Source organism: Anoplolepis gracilipes, chromosome 5 (genome assembly GCF_047496725.1).
Source record: "Anoplolepis gracilipes chromosome 5, ASM4749672v1, whole genome shotgun sequence".
NCBI classification, from domain to species: Eukaryota; Metazoa; Arthropoda; class Insecta; order Hymenoptera; family Formicidae; genus Anoplolepis; species Anoplolepis gracilipes.
The window spans coordinates 3786281-3809509 of NC_132974.1; the positions used below are offsets into that span (position 1 = coordinate 3786281).

A 23229-nucleotide genomic window follows, 5' to 3' on the forward strand; every position below is an offset into this window, starting at 1 on the left:
CAAAGACACGATACGCCGCGAAGTAATTATTATACGGAATAATGGCTCGCTTGCAGTCTCATAATGTGATTCAGAAAGTTAAAACAAAAAGAACTATCGATCGCGCCGTTCTACAACCAATCGCTAACTTGATTACCTTGCACATTTTTTACTAATTATCTGATCAAGTTGGAATGAATAATATATAGTTCGCATGTCCTTTACTATTCTAACAATTTATATATCCTAGAGAAAAAAACAGTAAAATGTGATTTGCTTTGTCCTTTAGATACTTATAAGAAATATTGCAAAAATTAAACGTTTACATAATGCATAGTATTTTTCTAATTCTTTTATGAACTGAAAATATTTAATGAACTCATCGCGCGCAAAATTATCTCTAAAATATATTTTTTCGAAAGTCTTTTTTCATAAATTTCTTTTCCTCCTTTACAGCTCTTTTCGCAAGAGTGACACTATTTTTAGATTTGATAGCATTTACGATCTTCCTTCCTTCATTCTGACGTTTAACGAATGAATTCTCGAATTGTTGTATGCACCTGACGGAAACATGTACTGGTATTTACGCGTCAGCTGGACAATCAGCCTCACGTTTGCCGCTTCATGAGTCATTGCCCTTGTAATTCGCGATTCTTATCGTATCTAGCGCGCTTTTCCGCCGTTAATATATGATAGTTATGCACAATGATAAGTTGATCGAAGTCGACAAACTGTTAGATGGACGATTAAATTTTTTCTCACAATATTGTCGATAATTATAGAATTGCATTTTCAGAGATTTTTATAGTCAATTTTCACATAATAATGCTATTTATTTGATTGTGATTATTTAATAGCTACAAATATGTGTTTATAAAATAAGTAAAAAATAAAATAAATAAAACGCGATGGAAATGATATATATATAACATTAATGATAATTCACATTAAAAATGATAAGTGATAAGAGTTGAATGTAACATAAAAAGTTTATCTCAGAAAAAAGTAATTATAAAGCAAGTAAGCACAGAACTTGAATAATAATAATCAATATTGTTCGTACATGAAGATCTCTTAGAATAAAATATAATTGCATCAACCTTTATAAGTTCGGCTAGTATTTTCAAATACACTTTCTACTTTATCTGTAATCTACGTAAGCATATAAAAATATGAATCCGAATTAAATCCAAACGTTTCAGTTGAGATAAAAGCGAAAGTCTGATCATTTTGATAATGTAAAATTTCCATAGTAATAAATACTTGATAATTACAGAAAGGGATTATGGAAGAAGAAGAAATTACTTTCTAATGTTATTCTTCTTTCATTAAAAGAAAAGAGTTCATTTTGAACATTTAAATTTCCATAATATGTATCTTTAGATGTTAATAATTTATAGCAATTGTGCAAGAAAATTAATTATCATGAAAAATTATAATGAAACTCATAATAAAACAAAAAAATTTAACTTCTATAATAAATCGAATTATGAAAAAATAAAAAGCCATTAGATATACATATAATAAAATAATCTTTCACCTATATATTTTAACATCTGGAATGACACATGAGAATTTTTAATGAACCGTAAAAGCGTTCCGGGAAAGCAACATTATTCAAGATGCATGCAATTTATACGAACCGTAATTAAATAAACATATAATTATGTATTTAAATAAATTCAACGTAGGGATACAGCTTCTCTTTATATCGTTGAATTGCCCGTGGAATCGCAAATTTCTGAACAGATCAGAGAGCAGAACGATACTCTCTGTTACAACTTGGCGATGTTGTGAATCCACGCTGCGGGAGGCAGTGACGTGTCGAGAGTGGGGGCGTCTGACTGGCCGCGCTGAGCGAAACTGTCTCGGCGTTTGCTTTGACAGTGGTGTAACAACCTTCGTGAGAGTTGTGTCGTGTCGTTCGTCTCAAAATTGATGAGAGCTGTCTTGCATTTTCGAAAAATTGATCGTCGCGCCTCGTCACGAGGGGGCGATTTGCACTCTCACTCGCCGCTACTCATTCAAAAGTTTAACGCGGTTCTCTCGAATAAATTCTTTATCGCACGTCAGTCGAATTAAAATCATCCTCGTTGAAATTCAAAAAGTTAAGTCCGAAGTTTTTCTTTTTTTTTTTTTTTTTTGAAAAAAATCAAAGTGCAAGATTTATTACTGCAGACAATTTAAATTCTTTTTTTTGTGAGAGAGAGAGAGACAACAGTCGAGCTGTGGATTGATTTGCTCGACACGAGATCGACGACTTCAAAACACGTTTACAAACATTCGAATAAACATTAAAGAGAAGATAAAATCAACTGTTTCTCGTATTACAGACACAAGGGCACTATTATTTCGATATTTTACGAGCGTGTTGTGTGGTTTGTGCGCATGATAAACGTTATCTACGTGCGATACAAAATTCTTCCAGGACTGAAAGGCAAGAGTCATCTTCTTCAGGAAATGTTGGTGACGGTTTCTGTCCTGTACGGAAACACATATTAATCTCTAAGGAGAACAATGTTGACAGCGCTCCTCTGTGGCTCCTCATAAAAGAGTGTTTCATCGTGCCCATCCGTTTAATAATTCGATCGTTAAGTGATATCACGACTCGTTCTGTTTCGTTAAAAGGTAAAACTAATTATTCTCATACGTCATATATATATATATATATATATATATATTTATTTATATATATAATATTTATAGTAATAATTTACATATTGTAATTTACATGTTATTATATATAACATTATATTCGTATGTAGTTATCTTTTTCTGAATCATAAAATTACTACGCGTGTGCTAATAACATAATATTTACAATTCAAATATTTGTTCCAGACAACAAATTTTAATACATATCTATTTGGATTGTAAATATTATGATATAAGGACATATGCGGTAATTTTATGATTCAAAAAAGATAACCATATACGGATATAATATTATATATAATAACACGTGTAAATTGCAATAGGTAAATTATTTCATAAATTTTAATTAGGTATATTACCAGATGTTTACAAATATTTTCTTAATTTGCTTATAAAAATATAGAAAAATATATTTAGCTGTATGAATGTAAAACTCAAATATTGAATTAATATTAATCTTTGTTTAAATTTTTAAAAATTTTTTTCTATATATTATTATATATTCCATTAAAAAATACGAATTATACTTTTATCACTCCGTTTTTATCGCGGTTTCTTTTAAACCAACTTTTAGTTTTAATCTTAAGAAGAACAGGAAATAATGCATCTTATTTATTTCACGATAAATAGCTCTAGAGATAATAATGCGTGTTATACACGCAATTCATATACATAGTCTATACATGCGTAAATAAAACTCGTGAGTGAAACAATAATTATATCGATATTATCATAAAAAGTTACTTCCGTAGGGATAACACGAAAAAGTCAGTCAATGCCAAACAACGTAATAATAAATGCAGGAAATGATTCACGAACTTGAAATTGTACCTCTGGATAGCAATCAACATATTGTCCGATAATTTGCTTGAATGATTTCCATACGAAGATTTACTCGATGACATATCTTTCCTCAATTCCGCAGTCTCTGCATACTCAACGATTTACAGGATCTGTATATATAACGGACTTTCGTGGAATTAATTTTCACATAGTGATAAATTCTAACACGTTTGTTCAGACATGCAAGGGATAAAGCACGAAAGCAAAATAAGTACTAACGGTATCTACGGCTCATGTTTGGAATTGATTTTAGCCTTATAACATACTATCCAAAACTATTATATATAATTACAAAAATAAATATTTATAAATAACAGTTACGTCAAATTATAATAATATAGTGATAGAAAGCATATTAGAACTCTGACAAACAATTAGTTATCTAGAACGAAACTGTTTAAAAATGAGAGAAAGGATAATGCATCGCATTGCGTTTAATTAACACAGTAGGTCGAGTAAACCAAAATTTATCTACATTATGCTATTTATCACGTTATTTACGACAAGCTCTGCCATGGTATCTCGACGAATTAATTTGCGCGCGAATGCAATAATGTGCACGCACACAACTCTCATATAATTAATATATTATTATTAATACGAATATCGCAACCTTTATTCTTTTGAATAATAACACTTATAATTGCCGATAGAGCGAGAATTAGTGCGTGAAAAACAAAACGCGAGTTTCATATCGAGTGGTAAATGTGATAGTCGTTCTTTCAGAAGAGAAGTTTTTTATCATCTGATAAAAAAAAATCGCAAAAATTTTCGAAACGAGCGAAATATTTCTCGAGTGAGATTTTACATTTTTTACGGTGCGATGATTTCATCTGTTAAAATGATTAACCTCACCGACGATGCCGAATAATCGGATGAATTTCCTGTTAGATTGCTTTCTTGTGCCTGGGTTTGAACTTGGAAATTGCATTTGACACATAATTGTCAATAGCTTGTCAGCCGTAAATATAACCATGATGTAACGATGAATGTTTTTTCTATTTGAGACACGGCATCTCTGATTTCATTGTTCTTGTGTAGACCTTGTTATTATTTCGGTTGCAACTTGATTAAAATATCAACGCAAAATATAAAACTTGTCTAATTGTAAGCATAAAACTTCATTTCTCTCTTTATAAAATTTTTTCAATTTCACAAAGAGCATTAAATGGATATCAAAAGATTTGATCAATTATAAATGTATTTTTTATTCTACATATTATTGATCGGAAATCGATAGTAAATTACTTAATCCTATATCGGCTTTGTCGTTAATTAGAGCATGGACCCGCCTGTCGACAATTAACAAGTAGGTCATTCGATCGTTCGCCAGGAACGTAAAGGGAAAGCATAAACGCAGATTTATCAGTTGCTGATGGCGTGTTTCATTGATCGAATGATATTATCGAAGATTCCACATCGTATAAGCACTTAACGAAAATCGATTCTCCAAATTATTAAGCTCTCCAATTTTTCTCAGTAATTGAACTTACGAGATAAAATCTGATGAAAGTAAGAAAAGCATATTTATACAATTATGTTAAAAACTAAAAATATATAATAGAAATCTAAAAGAATTTACGAATATGATCAAATAACTCGCAACTCTTATTTTTTAAATTCTTCTACTATTTTTTATAAAAACAAAATATAATTTATAATAAAGTGGAAGAGTCATTTGTAATAAAAACTTAAATGTTTTTTAATTGTAAATAAATAATTACAAATGTTTCTCTCCTCTCTTTCTTAAGTAGAAAGTAAAAGATAAAAATATATTTTAAGCTTACTATATCTCATTATTTTAATATAACTTCAACACTAGAAGATATAATATACAATGTGTATCGAGATTAGATATGTGCGATGTATGAGTGTTGGTAAGTGAATGGAAACAACAGAAAATTGAAAAAACGCGAAATTAATGCGCTGACACGTAATAATCGATAAACTTGTTCTGACGAATGTCATGACGGATATTGAAAAACGATTTTAAACGTTTGTTCGATGATTTATATGTCAAACGCGTGAACTGTATGAATGCGAAAATCGAAGAATTTGCAAGTAAACTTTCGGTATACGAACTTTATAAGAGTCACTGATTTTATTTAAATATAAAGTGAAGGTAATAATGCGGTAATTCATCATATCAAAGAAAGCACATATCTGCAAAATTTTGCATCAACTTGAAAAAATTATTCTTAGAAAATTTCAGTGCAAAAATTATTTTTTCTTATACGTATTTTGATTGAATATTTAAAATATCTTTTTTAATTTAGAAGTTTTTTCATGATGATTTCGAATTTAAATACACTGAAAAGTAGTCAATATTCTAATGTTTAAATTCTCAGTTTGAATAAAATAGTTTGAATTATTTTTCGAATTACTTTGAATTATTTTTATTCTTTTTTATATACACAATAAAAATAATATCGTTCAATAATAATATTTTCTTAGAAATATAAGGCAAAGGATATTTTATATCTACTTGACAGCTGTAATATAAAGGCAGCTATCATAGTGTTACGTCACGAGCAAATGTTAAGGATACTGAAACGGAATCTTAAATGTGCTTGGTGTACATGCACGTGAAATTAGACCGCAGCGACCGTGCGTGCACTCAGACTTTAACATTTTGTAATGCCATGCGGGTTATTTGCTCCAATTAGAGATCTACTTTGTGCCGCAATTTTCGATTTTCTGGGTTAAATCTAGCATGTTCGTAATTTATTGCTTTCGTGCTTAAGACGTTTATGTGATTTCAGGTTGCTACTAAATTGACAGTGAATGTTCGTGATGATATACATCTATAATCTAAATTCTAAATTATAACAGCTTCTGTGTTGAACAAAGACATTGTTACTTTATGTTTTTTTGTTATTTAAAAATTATTACTCCCACAATTTATACAACTATCGAAGGAATATTTCTATCGGAATTTTTAAACGTTTTAAAGTTTTATTGATTTGCAATGCAAATCGCTTTTTTCATTTTGATGAGAAATACTCGCTCTTGCTGAGCGTGTGATTTTCGCTACTTCATCACTCCACTTTCGCCTCGTCACTTCTTTCCTGCTTTCATTTACAATCAAACGTACGCCGATGCTCGTTGACGCATATGTGCGTACGACCAGAGGGGGATTTTACTTGGAGGTTTCCTGTCTTCGTCCGGGATATGACGATATCCCCCCTGCTAAGCCAATGGCGTAAGCATCCAGAAAAGTATTTTGTCTAACGAGTTCGATTCTTAACAATTGCAGTGGCGCAGCAATAATTTTTTCGCAATAATAAAAAAAAATTATTTTTAATACACAAATATCATAATCAAAAACTTATATGTATATAAGAGTATGATTAACGTTAATTGACTCTTTGTTCATAAATTTTTACAATATTATACATTAAACGTAGTAAAAATAGAATGACATTAAGTAAATTATAAAAACAAACTTTATTAAAAAATAATTAGTCACACTTTATCATTAAACACTCACATATTAAATACCGTGTCATTAACTTCACAAACAATGTGCATTCTTCTAGCACGTTCAACTTCGTACATTCTTTGAACTCATCGTTTCTTAATTATTTAATAGTTTCTGGCATGAATATCTTCTTGGTAACTTTGCTTTTCTCATTCCCATTATTGTTTGGTTTTAATGCTTCAAGAACACAATTCTAATTGTCATCGGTTGCATAATGTCATATAATGAAACGTGGGAGAATGTCTCTGTTAGAAATTAAATCGCATAATACCAAGTAATAATCAAAATAAAGCAATGACATTAATCAAATAAACTATCTCAAAAGATATCTCTATGCAGATATATCCATAAAATATCTTGAAACTTATAAGAAAATCAATGTCTCCCTTTCTTTCTTTTTTGTCATGATTCTTTTTTATCTCTACCGCATTTATCCGTATTTTAAACTTATTAGTGACATAAATGAGTTCTTCTTGAGAAGACTTCTTTCAGCAGTTTACTCCTATAACACCGGGCAGTCTTTGAAAACATCACCGAAAGTAGGTTACGGTATCTCTCGGGATTCAAATTGCTATCTTGAATTCAAGGGAACCGTATAATTTGCCTTTTTAGCACGTCGTAGCATGCGATTACTCTCTCGTTTCGATGCGACTCGCTTTTATGGCTCTCTTCTGGAAAAAGTCGGTTACTTCGTCATCGAAGTACCCTCCATATTTTTATTTATCGGACGGCGTATCGGAGCTTTAGTCTCCGGATCGTTGGATCTCCGCTCGTCAACCCCGATAATTAGTCCGTTGTGTCGTTAAAGAGGGCAGGGTCACACCATGAGAAGAAAACTCGCAAGGCACGCTTACAGACATCGTCCTCAAAGGCATGCTTCGACATATCGCGCATGTATATAACTTAACGAGGCATCATCGTGTCCTCGTACAGCATTGCTTACGATCCTCGGTGTGACATTTAAACCACGTGTACACTTACTATATATTATGTGCGCGCGCGCGAGCTAATACGTGTTAGTAGACACGTTTGTCAGGGTCGCACCAGCCCCCATCTGGACTATACTTCGTAACTGGAAAAACAATTTTCGTCGGGATAACTATTTAACAAGCCATTTATGAAAATTGAAGATTAAAACAATTTAATTTTAAAGACAATGATCGGATGATCAAAAAAGCCAATTTGCTAGATTTCTATTTTAAAGTAAAAATAAGTATATTGAAAAACATTTCGATTATTCAAATAACTAAAATATAAAAATTAACTGTCTCAGCAAATTTTTTTCGTCCGTCGTCCAAATAATAGAACAGTGTTATTCTTCTTTTCTTTGTTGTTGTATATATTATATAAACAACATTTAAAAATCATACATTATACATTTTTTCAAATCAAAATTATTAGAATTTATATTATATGTAATTCTATTTTTTAAATTCTATAGTATTTCGTATTACAAATAACTGAATATAACTGTTATATACATATATTTATGAACTAAATAAACTAATATTAATAGCTTTACAATGCAACTTTCCTTAGTTCATTATAACTATTATTAAACTTTTAATTAACACAATGTTCGTTAACATGTTAAAGTTGAAATATAGAAATATCTCCGATTCTAGCATATCACCTTTAAGACTTTTTCTTCGTGTATGTATTACAAATCGTAGACATAATAGTCTTGTTAAAGATACTTTTTTGCAAAACTAAACTTGATGACATTTATATATATATAATGCCTTGACGTACTTTGACAAAAAAGATAACTCTTTTGTCTTTTGTTTTATATGACGAAACTAATTATTCTCTTTTTATTATACAAGCACGTGTGATGAATTTATTACGTCTTTCACATTGAAAAATTGATCGATAACTATTAAAATATCTAGCAAAAAATAAATTTCACTGCACATGTTATTGAGAAAACTGAACATTAAACAATTGCATATAATAATGGTTCATAAATGTGGAACATAAATAAAAGAAATGCAAAATAAAAGATACTTAAAATTTGAAATACAAAATTATTGTGTCGCATCATATAGGTATTAGAAGTGATGTCAAGCTGGAGAGTTGTGTATGATTATGGGGAGATCTCAATTGATTTGCTGGAATTGACGCACAAAAAGGCCTTTAATAAGCGTCGATTATCCTCGCCCACAATTTCCGACGATTATCCAATCGCGGTATTGAAAGAGGTGCAAAAATCTCGTCGCAACGACATTTAACCTATTGCAATTGTGAACGCATGTTGTGTCACAGCAAATTTGTACGACGAGCATAGCAAATCTTGTAACACATTTTACAATTAATTAATCGATTAAAAAAAAGCCTACTAAATTTTCCAGAATATATATTTAAAAATACGCAATGTATGATAACAAAATATCTTCTTCGTGTATTTTTTAAAATTTTTATATGTACATATTCAAGACGAAAAATAAATGAGCTATGCAATATAAAACATATAAAATATTTAAATAAATGTCATAACAGCAAAACTCACGTTCCATCGTATGAAAAAGAAAAACGATTCTTTTTATATGATATCTTTACAGAACGAAACTTTTTATTCTTATGTCACTCAATACTATAATATTCACAGATCTGAAACAAATCTTCTTTTACATATAACATAGTCAAAAAAGATTAAATCATTTTCAAGTGAGCTACTTTTATATAAAAGGAATCAGGACCCAGTTTTATTACTATTTTGAGTTAAAGTCATTTTGGGAATTAATGTTCTGAAAACGTGTATATTAAAAGAATTAATTTCAATCTTTTATCTCTTTATCTCTTATAAACGATACAAAGATAGAGAATGAATAAATAGCAAGCCAGTATTTTACTTGTTTTTCTATATCGGAATATAAATACATTTGTAAATTAATGAGCTTTGATTTAATATTATTAAATATTCTTATTTATTACCAAATTTTAAGCTCTGTTAAAATTTAAGTAATCCAGTATAATCTAAGTATAATCTAAATTTTTGAAAATTTATGAAAATGAATTTATATTTAATTTCTCATCCAAATTTAATTTATATATTGGATTAAACTATCAGATTATTACATATATGTATATATATAAAATTTTACTGCAAATTATATACATAGCATCGATGTCATGTACATTCTTCTTCAAAAATTTTTGTTTTTGACAGAGAGATTTTCCACCATAAAAGTCATCCTCATAATTCTCACACGAGAAATATAGAAAAATAGAATCAAACATCGATTACAAAAGAGAAGTCAATGATCATGAAGTACCGTCCTTTGCAGGAAGTCTCTATCGTAAAGTGTTCACGCTGTATGAAAAATCGAAGTCGGCCACGTCAAAAACGTCTGTTTACGCGACGAGCGTTGACCCACAAAAGCATCGATGCGATCTACCACGAGCGACGCGAATGCTAATTCGATTAGCTCCCCAAGTGACTTCGGTCCACCCCGAGAGACGTCGGCTGCCCTTACGTGACGTCAGTGTCACTCCGCTGGTCCGTAAAAAGAGAATATAGTAGTAGTACCGATAGTAAGACACGTGGTATATATACAGAGACCACTCGGTATCCATTGCCCCGCACGTGTATCAATCTTATTATTATCTAGGATAATATATAGCCACGTGCGAGGAACGTCGATTCTTTTTAACAGCAAATCAATACGTCGCAATGCGCTATAGAATCAATAAAGGGATATTCGAAATTTCATTATATTCGTTTCTATTATTCACACTGATAACATGTGCTGCATTTCTCTCATATCGAGGATTTCATTTCATGAAAGTACACACACACATCTATCACTATATTTGTCAAATAGGTCGATGCTTGGTCGATACTTGTCTCAATTTCTGTGAAATTCGTGATGATATTACATATATTCAAAGCACTACTTTTAAATGTGTATGTGAATGATACTTGTCTGTTCGTGAAATCTAGAATTACATATAAAGACAAAAATTTAATGTACATCACGAGATTGAAACTATGATGGTATTTGGTATTATTAAAGCGAAAAGAGATGCAAAAAGATGCATATGCAATCTTCTACGTTCAGAAAAGAAAAGGAGAATACTCAGTCAGTGTTTTATTTTTCAAAACTGTGCAAAATAATTTACTCTTAATTATAACATGGAATTTTATAGATATATATATCCTTTAATACACAAATAAAAAATCTTTTCTTTTTAATGTTATATTATTAGCCTTAAAAATATTATATTAAAATCAATTTTTAGAACAGTTTTGTATTTTACAACACTCATATTTATTCGAATCTCCTATTAAATTAACAAAATTTTTTAAAATTCTAATCAGCTTCTCTGCCATGTTAGCATACTTTATTCTGCAAAATTATTCTTCAATGAAAGTTAATGAAAATTCCAGACACGATTCTTCAAAAACAAAATAAAATAAAATATCTTTCTAAATAAATTCTATTATCGTATTTAGCATGCTCATTAAGAAATTTTAAATTATATCTTGACATCATTGGAACGATTTACAGCTTGTCGTCATTTTCTGGATCGCGATTTCCTTCCCATAACTATATTTCTTCAATCATGTTATATTGTAATCCAATCTCTTCGTTTATTTATTAAATTGTCTTTCTTTCACATCGAATAAATTTCTCTCTGCCAATCGTTTTTCTTCTTTTCTTCTGCTTTATTTTGCTTTATTTCTAAATTTACACACAAGCAGGATCTCGATATATATTTGGCAAACAAACCACCCCCGTTCAGCGCCATCTCGCTACCCTTTCTGCGAAGCAAACCCTCATCGATTTTCCGCGCCGCCGCCGCCGCCGTTTTACCAAATAAGGAATAGACTCGAACCAACCCCCCTCCCCCTCAAAATCTACAACATGGCCGGTCGCCGGATGACAGTTGTTGCACTCGCCTCGCCTGCCCGTTGACCCCGTGACGCATTCCAGCATCCCGTACGGCGTGCACCTGTCGGCGTCATGTGTTCGCGCCGTCGGCGCCGATTACGCCGCGATTCCGCGACGGTGAGCGCCTCGAACGTCACGCGATTAATCGTGCCGCACAGAATCCCCGACGCATTCTCGTAAAATCCTGTCAGGACTCTAAGTTCGAGTTCTTCTACGATCGAACCTGCCGCCTCGTTCCGTTACTTGTGACAGTAGGTGACAAATATCACGACTTGTAATTTCGTAATATTTAAAATATTATTTGAGCCAGCGCGAGACATAATACCATTGGTTTTGTTTACATTGGTCAATCTTAATTTAATTAAACCTTTTCGTGTTTATATAATTCTAGGTTTTAAAAACAAACAAAAAATTTAAATTAAAGAAAACTAAAATATGAAATTAAGCATCTGATGAAAAGTATTTAAAAGTTTGCTTTTGCAAAATTTATTTATCAATATTATCAATCATTGTTTATATATCGATAACAATAAAAAAATATTTTATAAAAACTGAAATCTCAAATGATATTCAAAGACTGTGATAATTTTGTTCATTGTGCATCGTCGGTCATCAGTCAATCAACGAGGCGTTTGAAATTCTCAGTGTGCAGGTTCTTGAACTCTATTTCTCATTATTCGCGATTGTGTGGCATCGAGTACCAGGAGACTGTTTCGGATAGGTCACGAAATTGTTTAGTGCAATAGTCAAAGAATATCCGTTCACATTGGACTGTCGTACGCATACACACATACACATACATAGCACTTTTATTGCGGATATCGGCGTAGGTAGGTAGGTAGGTGAGATGATAGGTAATATTGTGGAACTTGTTGATTGACAAGTCAATGCAGCAAGTGCGTAATACATTTTTAATTGAAACGCATTGAGACTTTGGAATTTCACAACAACGTAATCAGCTGTATGACTTTTAATTACAATATAAATGGTTCTTCTTGTCTCGAGTTAAATTGCTTTTATTGTCTTTTATATCTATTGTATGCAAATGAAATGCAAAACAATTACAAAGAAATAATATGGTAAGTCACGTAGATTGATATTTAAAAGAAAAGCAAATTTAAAAGAAAAACATTAATGAAATCATAATCTTCGCTATAATATTAATTTTCTACAATCGTAAATCGATGTCTTTAAGTTATTCCAGTCACAAGCAATATTACAAATTATGGCCAAAACATATAATTTATTTCTCTCAATCGATAGAAAAAAATACCGTGGAAAAATTTTAAATGTTTATTGAAATGGTAATTAAATATATGAGACTTAAGAAAATGTCGAAACTTGGAATATCATATGGATTTTTTGTGCACACGAATTTATAGCTTGTATAACCGATATTCTGTTGAATTCTAATTATTTTTCTCGATAAATATTTGGAGCATAATAAAATATATATATTCGGTTTGTATTATCGTAAATTTATTTTAGAATAATAATTATCACACATATACTAACACATACTAACAATAAGTATCTACATCTTTAAGTTTTTTAAAAAAAGCGCAATCTATTTATGTTATTGCTAATTGAATTGTTTTAATAATTATAATAAAATCATTAAAAAATTAATTTTTACATCACGATCAATTTCTAATATTTTAGACTTTGAAATTTAGAGCGTACGTTTTTCATACTTATTAAAAACATATATATATTAAAAGGAGAAAAACGTAGAGATGAAATGAAACACAAATAATTGTGCACAAGAGAATATTGCAACAGACACACATGTTACTTGTTTCAAACGTTCCGCACTAGAGAATGTCGCAGGAATGTCAAATGCAAACATTTATTTCACCTTGCAGCTCACAGTACTACGTTGCACATTAATATCATCCGTAGTCATTGATAAAATATGCTATTAATCGACATTATTAACGGCACAGCAAGAATCAGTTGGATACAATAAATGCCATATTTTTTAATACACTGGCGATCAAAATTATCGCATATGCAATTTATGCAAAATTTTGCATGATTTCAAATAAGCATAACTCCGTCAAAAATGGTCGTATTTGAAAAACGTTTTTTTTATTTTAAAGCTTAAAGTCTCTATTTTAAAAAGTATTTGTCAGATTTTGAATTTCTCCTTTCTCCTTTCCGCCGCCCTTTTAAAAGTGAGGACGTGTTTCGTTTCCAAAAAATTGCATAGTTTGACGCACTCCACGGGGTGGAATAAATTTTTTTCGCCAATATCATGACAACCATCGTAAAATTTAGACTTTCCTTTGCAAATTAAAAAAATTAAGGTTGATACGATTTTTTTTCGCGGAGTTATGGCGTTTTAAAGTTACTCATGCATTTTTGGTCAATTACCGCCAGCATTAGCATTACCCGATGCGCACCACGAGGAGGTTGCTGGTCGGATTTTGCGCATCGTGTGTGTGTATGTGTGTGTGTTTGAGCGAGAGAGATGTGGAAATGTTCGCGCTTAAAAATGCGTATTCCTGCCTCGTTTTCGAATTATACGCATATTAATGCAAGCTCTAATTGTGGCTTGAGGAATTTCATGCGTTGTATTTCCAAATGAGAAACAATTTCATTTTAATGCAGCATAACATTTGTCGAAGTTAATGAGATGATTATGAAATTTAGAGAGACCACCAGCCAATCTCCAAGAATTGAAAGCAACGCTATAACAAATATGGCATGAAATTCCTCAAGCCACAATTAGAGCTTGCATTAATTGCGTGAGCGTCTACAAGAAGTAATTCGAAAACGAGGCAGGAATACGCATTTTTAAGCGCGAACATTTCCACACCTCTCTCGCTCAAACACACACACACACACACGCATGCACGCACGCACGATGCGCAAAATCTGACCAGCAACCTTCTCGTGGTGCGCATCGGATAATGCTAATGCTGGCGGTAATTGACCAAAAATGCATGGGTAACTTTAAAACGCCATAACTCCGCGAAAAAAAATCGTATCAACCTTAATTTTCTTTTAATTTGCAAAGGAAAGTCTAAATTTTACGATGGTTGTCATGATATTGGCGAAAAAAATTTCTTCCACCCCGTGGAGTGCGTCAAACTATGCAATTTTTTGGAAACGAAACACGTCCTCACTTTTGAAAGGACGGCGGAAAGAAGAAAGGAGAAATTTAAAATTTAACAAATGCTTTTCAAAGTAGAGACTTTAAGCTTTAAAATAAAAAAAAAATTTCAAATACGATTTTTGACGGAGTAATGCTTATTTGAAATCATGCAAAATTTTGCATAAATTTACATATGCGATAAATTTGATCGCCAGTGTATGTACACACACGCGCGTGTTTATAATTTATTTAAATATATGTAATAATAAAGTTTTTATGAAAAGATTATTTAGGTTTTTGTATTAAATTTAAACTTTTAGTATATTTTTTAATATTAATATAATATAATCAGCGATTATGTTCAAATTGTTTAATTGGTTCTTTTTAGAGATATACGTTATAGAGATTTAATTATCCAAAAATTTAGCTTACATCAAATAATTAATATTTCAATGAAGTTTTTATCAATTATGAAACCTATTATTTTTTAAATATTTAACTAATATTTAGATAATATCAATTTCGTTAATCAATTTAATAATATCAAATTCGTGATTGATTAAAAAATGATCAATAATTTTTTATCACACGGTATAAAAAGCCCATTAGCAATTTTTAATATTTAATGAGTATTTATATATATAAATGAATATCAAGTTCGTAATTACTGAGTCTTTAATTAATATCTAAAATTATATGAAGTTCGTATGATTACTGAAAATTAATATTTACTGTTTCAGAATCAGGTACTTTTTTTCATAATAATTTTTACTTTTTCCTAATTATTCATAAACAGCCTTGGCTGCTAAAATCAGTATCGAATTTATTTCGAATCGCGAATTTATATTCCAAAATACTATAGCTATTTATATAAATAAAAAATCAGATTTCTAGAAAATGTCAAGCATGCACAATGTTAGACGTGCATCAGGTTTGTGACGAGAGAAATTCGCGAGAAGCTTAGCAGCCGAAGATGACGAGCGCAAAATGTGCTTTAGGTCCTAAAATAACGTGGCCGTTCGTTGGTACGGCGGAATCTCGTCGTTTGCAATTTTAGAAACCGTAAAGCCGATCGTCGTTCTCTCGCACGCAAGTGACAAGTACGACGAGCTTAGTCCTCCCGAACGTGTCACTCTCTCATTGTGTGTCCTCTCAGCGCGGTAAAACTTCATCACAACGTTCCCACGTGAGTCATCGTTGGTCCTTGTCGACGACCGAATGGAACCTCTTCGCGAACGTTTCAGGTGAGGTGAGGTCAGGGGGGATATCTCGTTCGCGGAAATTGATTAACGGGATTCATCCCCTGCTGACGAGTTCGCGGAATTCATTTGTCCTACGATATATCGGTACGGATACATGTTAATCCCAGCCGTCCAGGCGTGTACCTACATGTATATCGCTCGTATGGAATTAATGATACAATGTAGTGCACAGTGAATATATAGGCTCAGGCTCTCCGGCCAGAAATTTCAATTTCATTGTAGTCTCGGACAAGTTACCACTCGTCAATCCGTGCTTCAATAGGAACCCGTATAAATGTATCTTTTGTTCGCTGATTAAATTAATCTCGAATAAATTTTCGAGAATCGTCTGTATTAGCTACAAAATATAATTCCCTGTGAGCTCCCTTCGATGTGTTTTTAGCCAGAAATCTGTGTAAGAAGTGTATTAGAACTTGTATGTATGTGTGTGACATTCCAGTGTTTCTAAAATTATAATTCCGGATTCTTCAATAAACTTTAAATGGATTCCTTTGAAGAAAAAATCTCGAACAATATAAGTTGTGTGCATACTTTTAATAGTTATTAGTAAATTCTTGATAATTTTGATTAATCTTTTTTATAAATAGTATATTTATAAATATATTTGAAGCTGCAAAACTAAAGGAAGTAAATGGGAAGAGTTTATTATGTGATTATAAAAAGTAACTATGTAAAGAAATGTTTATTTCCACTCGCTTTATTATTGTTTTAGTCACAAAATATTTTCGAATTGATCAAAATAACTGTGATTAATAAAAAATATTAGTTAATGCTGCAATTATTATTCTTGTTAGAGATTAAGTGCTTATTTGTTATTCATATTACGTAAAAACTTGCATGTAAAGCACCTTACTTTGTCTTACAGATGCCTTTCACGTTGTAAAGTGACACTTGTGGAAAGAAGCAGTACTCTTACGATGGGTAAGCTTTTGAGTCTTTTGGCTCGAGACGAGTCTACCTGTTGCACGCCTCAAAAGTATGACGTTTTCTTAGATTTCGAAAGTAAGTCATATTTATTTTTTTCATAGAGAATTTTAATATTAATTCTAAGCACTATTTTTACATGAGCTATTACGTACTAATTTTTTTTCCCACGAAAAAAAGCGAGAAAGAGAGAGAGAGAGAGAGAGAGAGAGAGAGAGAGAGAGAGAGAGATTTGAGCTATGAAAAAATATTTAAAAAATAACCAAAAACAATTAAAAAGTAACATATTTTGTATATTTTATATGTAATAAAAAATATAATCCATGAAGCGTTTCATAAATTCTATACACAACGAAAATACATAAAACATATTGATTTTGACAAAATCCGTTTGTTTTATTTCTTGTTCTCAGATGCGCAGCCATCAGATATCGAACGCGAAACGTTTGAGGCAGTGCAAAGGGTGCTAAAAAATTCAGAATCTATTTTGGAGGAAATACAATGCTATAAAGGAGCCGGGAAAGAAATTAGAGAAGCGATTTCGGCTCCCACGGAGGAATGCCAAAGGAAAGCTTATCTAACTGTAGCACCTCTTGTCGCGAAACTCAAACGATTTTATGAATTTTCCTTGGAACTCGGTATGTATCATTAACGATAACAGGTTTTTATAAATAGAGATATTATATACTTCATCTCTTGGAGATTCGATATCGACGTGAATATTGGGAAAACTTCAATCTGCATTTACTTTTAGCCACATTTATGGCGCGTACTTTTAATTAATTAAATATTAATAACTATCCGGAGCGGAATATTCCATGAAAAAATATTTCGAACAGCAGTCTCTACATCTGATTTACTTTTTTGTATTAAATATTTGTGTGGATAAAAATATATTGAGAAATATCAATGATGATAAAAATATTAAATATACATTATTTAATCTTCTGTATTTTTGCATTTTGTTTTATTAATTACTCTTAATAAATGTCAATAAAAAAAGTCAAAAGAATTCGCGAATAATATTAAATTATTCAATAGTTATTATCGTTTTTTTATTAATATATTAATTATAATATAATATATCATATATAATATAATATATCATATAATATAATATATATATAATATTAATTTTCAATTATTAATATCCCATTATATGTTTGCTTTTCTACGTTGACTATATAATCTTCTAACACATAATCAATAATAATGATATAATACATATTCAGATACATAATAATAATAAATAATCAATATAATATTACTAATAATATTAGTTAGTAATATTAATATTAATTAATTTTCACATATATTTTGCGGGAATTTATTTTGAAAATTGTTATTTTGTTAATATTATCTTCGATGTTTCGCATAAATTAATTTCGATATTTATCTTGGTAATAATTCATTTATTTACATGTGCAGAAAGGGTTGTACCGAAAATTTTGGGACAACTATGTTCGGGAAATCTCTCACCGACGCAACATCTGGAGACGCAACAGGCCCTAGTTAAGCAATTGGCAGAGATACTGGAATTTGTATTGAAGTTCGACGAACATAAAATGAAAACGCCTGCGATCCAGAACGACTTCAGTTACTATCGAAGGACATTGACAAGGGCGTCGTTGGCGCGACAGGACAACGCCGAGAAGGATCTAGTTGTCGGCAACGAGCTCGCCAACCGAATGTCCTTGTTCTACGCCCACGCGACACCCATGCTTCGTGTTCTGAGTCACGCGACCATTACTTTCTTGATGGACGTAAGTGGTATTGCTTCTCTACATTATTCTCGTTCGTGCGGCCTCCCATTGTTGCCCGGACAATTATTGATCCGGCCAGATGCTAACTGATGGCAATTAGCTGAAATTCTGCGGTAATATAGGCGGTTACTCAATGTGTCCCTTAATTATTCCCTGGTTGAAGGAACAATTCTCTGTTTCTTTCGAAATTATATGGAACATACATAAAATTGTTTACTTCATTAGCATCGAATATATTTTGATACATGATAATGTATCTTCTTTTAAAAAATCACAAATATAAAATTGTTTTTAACGACAATTTTTTTAAGAATTAATATTAGTAATTGTAATTAATAAATTATTAATATTAATAATTATAAATTAATACTGACATTTTTCAAATATATTTATATATTTTTATATTTGTATATATTTAATTTTTCAAATATATATATATATATATATATATATATTTAGTTATATGTAGAAAAATATGTGATAAACAATACTCAATTTTAGCTTTAAATTAAAAGTATAGTAAAGATACATTTTGTCTATTTCATTTATTTAATAAAACTATTTCATAAATTTTGATCACGATGACACATATACAAATATTTTTAACGTTGCAATAAATCATCATTAGCTTTTGTTCGCATTGATTGCAATGACAAATATCAGCGTTACATGATCGACATGAAATACAATAGCAAGGCAGACAGTAAAAATTTGTCCATGAAAATAATGGGTCTGCTGAAGCAGCAAATTGGCAGGTATTCTGGTCTGCGATTTAAATTATCTCTATAAACTACATCGATCAAACAAACAAATATGTCATGACGAACAGATGTTCAATATTGTACGCAAGATTTTAATTAAAATCGATGACTAAATAATAATGTAATATTGGAGGTATCTTCAATTTACGTATAATAAAAATATGCATTTTAATAAAGAACGATGTGTTTTTTTCACGTAATATAAGCTGTACAACAGAATATTAAAAAAATCTAGAAATTTATATATAGAAAATATTCGTAAATTTTTTATATAAAGAGAAAAATTGTTCTCCATTTACAATAATGTTTAACCTCCATAAAATTTTCTTTATTTTTTTAGAACGAAGATATAGCAAGAGAAAATATAACAGAAACGCTTGGTACAATGGCAAAAGTGTGTCTTCGAATGTTGGAAAATCCGTAAGTACTGTGTCTATCAAAATGCAAAGATAGCTTTTACCAAGAAATTTCTTCGAAGCTAATTTGGGAAATATTTTCTCCCAGGAATCTGTTGGCGCAATTCCAACGAGAAGAGACCCAGCTCTTTGTTTTAAGAGTCATGGTAGGTTTGGTAATCCTCTACGATCATGTACATCCCCAAGGTGCCTTTGTAAAGGGTTCGAATGTGGATGTGAGTACCAAAAAATTGTAGTGAATTTTCTATTTTAGGAAAAAGTTTCTTAATGAACATTGCTTTAACTTTTTATTAATTTATGTTATAATTTTAATTTCATAAATATGTAGGTTGAAATATTCTAAAATATATAAATAATTTTTAAGAATCTGACAATACCACGTAGAAAAATATTCATTGTAAAATTTGCAAATAGAAATCTAGTTTCATTTATATTTTTTCAAGGACAATAATAATTCTATATGTCTAATCAAACAGGTCAAAGGCTGTGTAAAACTATTAAAGGATCAGCCGCCTTGTAAGAGCGAAGGTCTGCTGAATGCCCTTCGCTATACCACGAAGCACTTAAACGAGGAGAACACGCCGAAAAATATAAAAAATCTGCTGGCCGCATGATTACCGAAGCAACGCGGCTGCTGCATCAGAAGTTGAAGCTTGCCGAAACCGCATTTTTTCTCAGATACTTCTTGAACGGTATCGTCTCAAACGACCGTCTTTGTAGCTCCGCAGATCCAAGAGTCTTATTCGTGCGTAAAGCGGTCTTCTTTTCCGCGCGCACCCGGTTTGGCGGACCACACGCGTGTTCTCGGAATTACATCAAAAGCTGCCCTTAAACTGCCGAGATATTTGAAGTTTTCGAACAAAAAAATGATTAATTGACGTTGACGTCAAATTCGTAAAACGATCGATCCCAACGTGTTCCTTTTATTTTCCTATAGTCGTCCGAAACAGTTCACGTGTGTGATTATATATTACTTATTTTATTTTTGTCGATATTACATATTACGCGAAACATTGTTGTGTCGGTGAAACTTTAACGAACATTCTCTCTCTGATTAAGCATTTAAAGTTTTTATTAAGTATTTTGATGTTTCTGTTAACGATCTGCACGAGTTTTCAATTTATAAAATCTGCTTAACGATAGGAAAAATTAAGTAAAAATCGAAATAGATTTTTGCGCACAGTGACCATTTTTTATGCAGCATTTCAACCAAAGTTGTTTATTAACCTAATTTTCGCCTGAAAGGACGAAAAGTTGATTAGAGCATATCATAGTGTATTTATAGGATAACATTGATGGTGGACTTTTGGGGGTGTTACAAAGAGAGCTTTAATCACGTTATGAATATTATGGAGATTTTTAGCTCTTGTTTTCTTTGTTGAATGGCGGGCGAGAGGGTGGATTGTGAAACTGTGAAGTGTTGTAAGTCGCAAAGTCGAATACTGTGCCCCGGCACAAATATTATTTTATCAATATAACCCCATATTTGGAAAATATTCGGAATTTATATTTGAAATGTATCCAATATATTATTGTGTGATCTAAAAATCATATTTTCTAGCTTTCCCTTATATATGATTGAAAAATAGAAGAACACCAAAGATGCTTTTAGTAGTGTATAGTAAAGTTGCGAAAACGGCAGATGTTATTTATTATTATTATTATTATCATTACAATATATATATATATATATATCATATTATATTATTATTATAAATGATCTTATGAAAGTCCTATTTATAGTAACTACCACGAACTCGCATGATGTCAGTGATGATCATTTACATATAAATAGGGATGTACAAATGTAATTGTACACATAATTTACCGTATTTCCTCCTATAAGCAACCATACATTTTGAAGAAAAGTGACTTAAATCCCGAATTTTTTGCATTAAAAAATTTATTATTTTATTATTTTACAATTAATTTTTCGCGTTTGTTTTCTTACATTTTCACAGATTAGAAAATTATTCGATGTTTCAATTTCCAGTGCTAAGTTTTGTTAATAATTTCATATCCATTATTGATAAGATCATCTTGATATATGTATAAATTTTCTGTCTTCCTACCTATCATATTTTGTTGGACAAACCTTAGGATTAGTTTTTTATACATATGACGCGCAAATATCAGGAAAAAAATTTACAGGAATTTTGGAACTGACTTTAACACAAAACATCTTCTTGCACGTTTTAGAGATTAATACTTTGAAGACTGCTTGCCGACCATAATGTGAAACCTTGTGTAATAAGTATTACATAAAAATTGAAAATCACACATTTACATAAGAATTTACCATTAAACGCTCATCAGTAGCGAACCTCAAACACTCAGAACTATATATATACAGATTGTTATCATGTATTAATGACATTCACACAGATATTACTGTTACATTGGCACTTATCCATTGTAACAAATGCCCTGAATTATTGCCTTGGTAATTTTTAAGAAAAAGATAATGAACACAGTATTCAGTTAATTTTACATTCGTTGTATGTTTTATTTCATAACGTTATTCAATGTCAATTAACACGAGAAATATTATTACCGCACATATTACGATTGTACTTGAATTAAATTAAAAACCCCTGAAACGCATAAAGTTTATAATTATTTCAATGGTTACTTTGATGATTAATTCCTCGCAATAAAAATGCGTACATTACGCGATAAACATTATATATATGATTGTCTTCACCAGACCCTTCCTTCCTTTCTACTGCTTATATTGTTGATATTATTAATTTTTCATCAATCTATGCATTCGCGTGAATTATTTTACTATACATATTTTAATAACGTTATAACTAGACGATAAAAATATCGCATAAATCTTTAATAAACAATATTTCATCATCCATATGTAAAATTATTATGTTTTATATCTTATAACGATATAATTGAAAATGTAATATTTTCAAAAAAAAAGCATTGATATTTTATTTTACATTTAAAATTTTAAATGATTAAAATAATTATAGATTGTCAGAGAGAAGTAAATATAAAGTCTACTCTTTATATTTTTTTAAAGCTTACATTTAAAACCTAAAATATGCAATTTTATTTTGAAACTGAAATTGATAAATATATTTCAGAAAGTAATCTATTTTTACTACAGCAGGTTACAAAACTATTAGGAAGACA

At 30.8% G+C, this 23229-nt stretch overlaps 1 protein-coding gene across 2 annotated transcripts; it reads left to right on the forward strand.

Moving 5' to 3' along the window:
• The first annotated feature begins 1849 nt into the window (after positions 1–1849).
• Positions 1850–21770, forward strand: LOC140665617 (CYFIP-related Rac1 interactor B). Of its 2 annotated transcripts, none has more exons than XM_072891920.1 (7): positions 1850–2607; positions 17081–17217; positions 17553–17777; positions 18568–18902; positions 20004–20083; positions 20168–20294; positions 20556–21770. In XM_072891920.1, the coding sequence occupies exons 2-7, from the start codon at positions 17133–17135 to the stop codon at positions 20691–20693; spliced, it is 990 nt and encodes a 329-aa protein (XP_072748021.1). In that variant the 5' UTR covers positions 1850–2607; positions 17081–17132; the 3' UTR covers positions 20694–21770. The 2 variants fall into 2 exon arrangements, with proteins under 2 accessions (XP_072748021.1, XP_072748020.1); XM_072891919.1 differs by lacking the exon at positions 1850–2607 and adding an exon at positions 15800–16197.
• The last annotated feature ends 1459 nt before the right edge of the window (positions 21771–23229 follow it).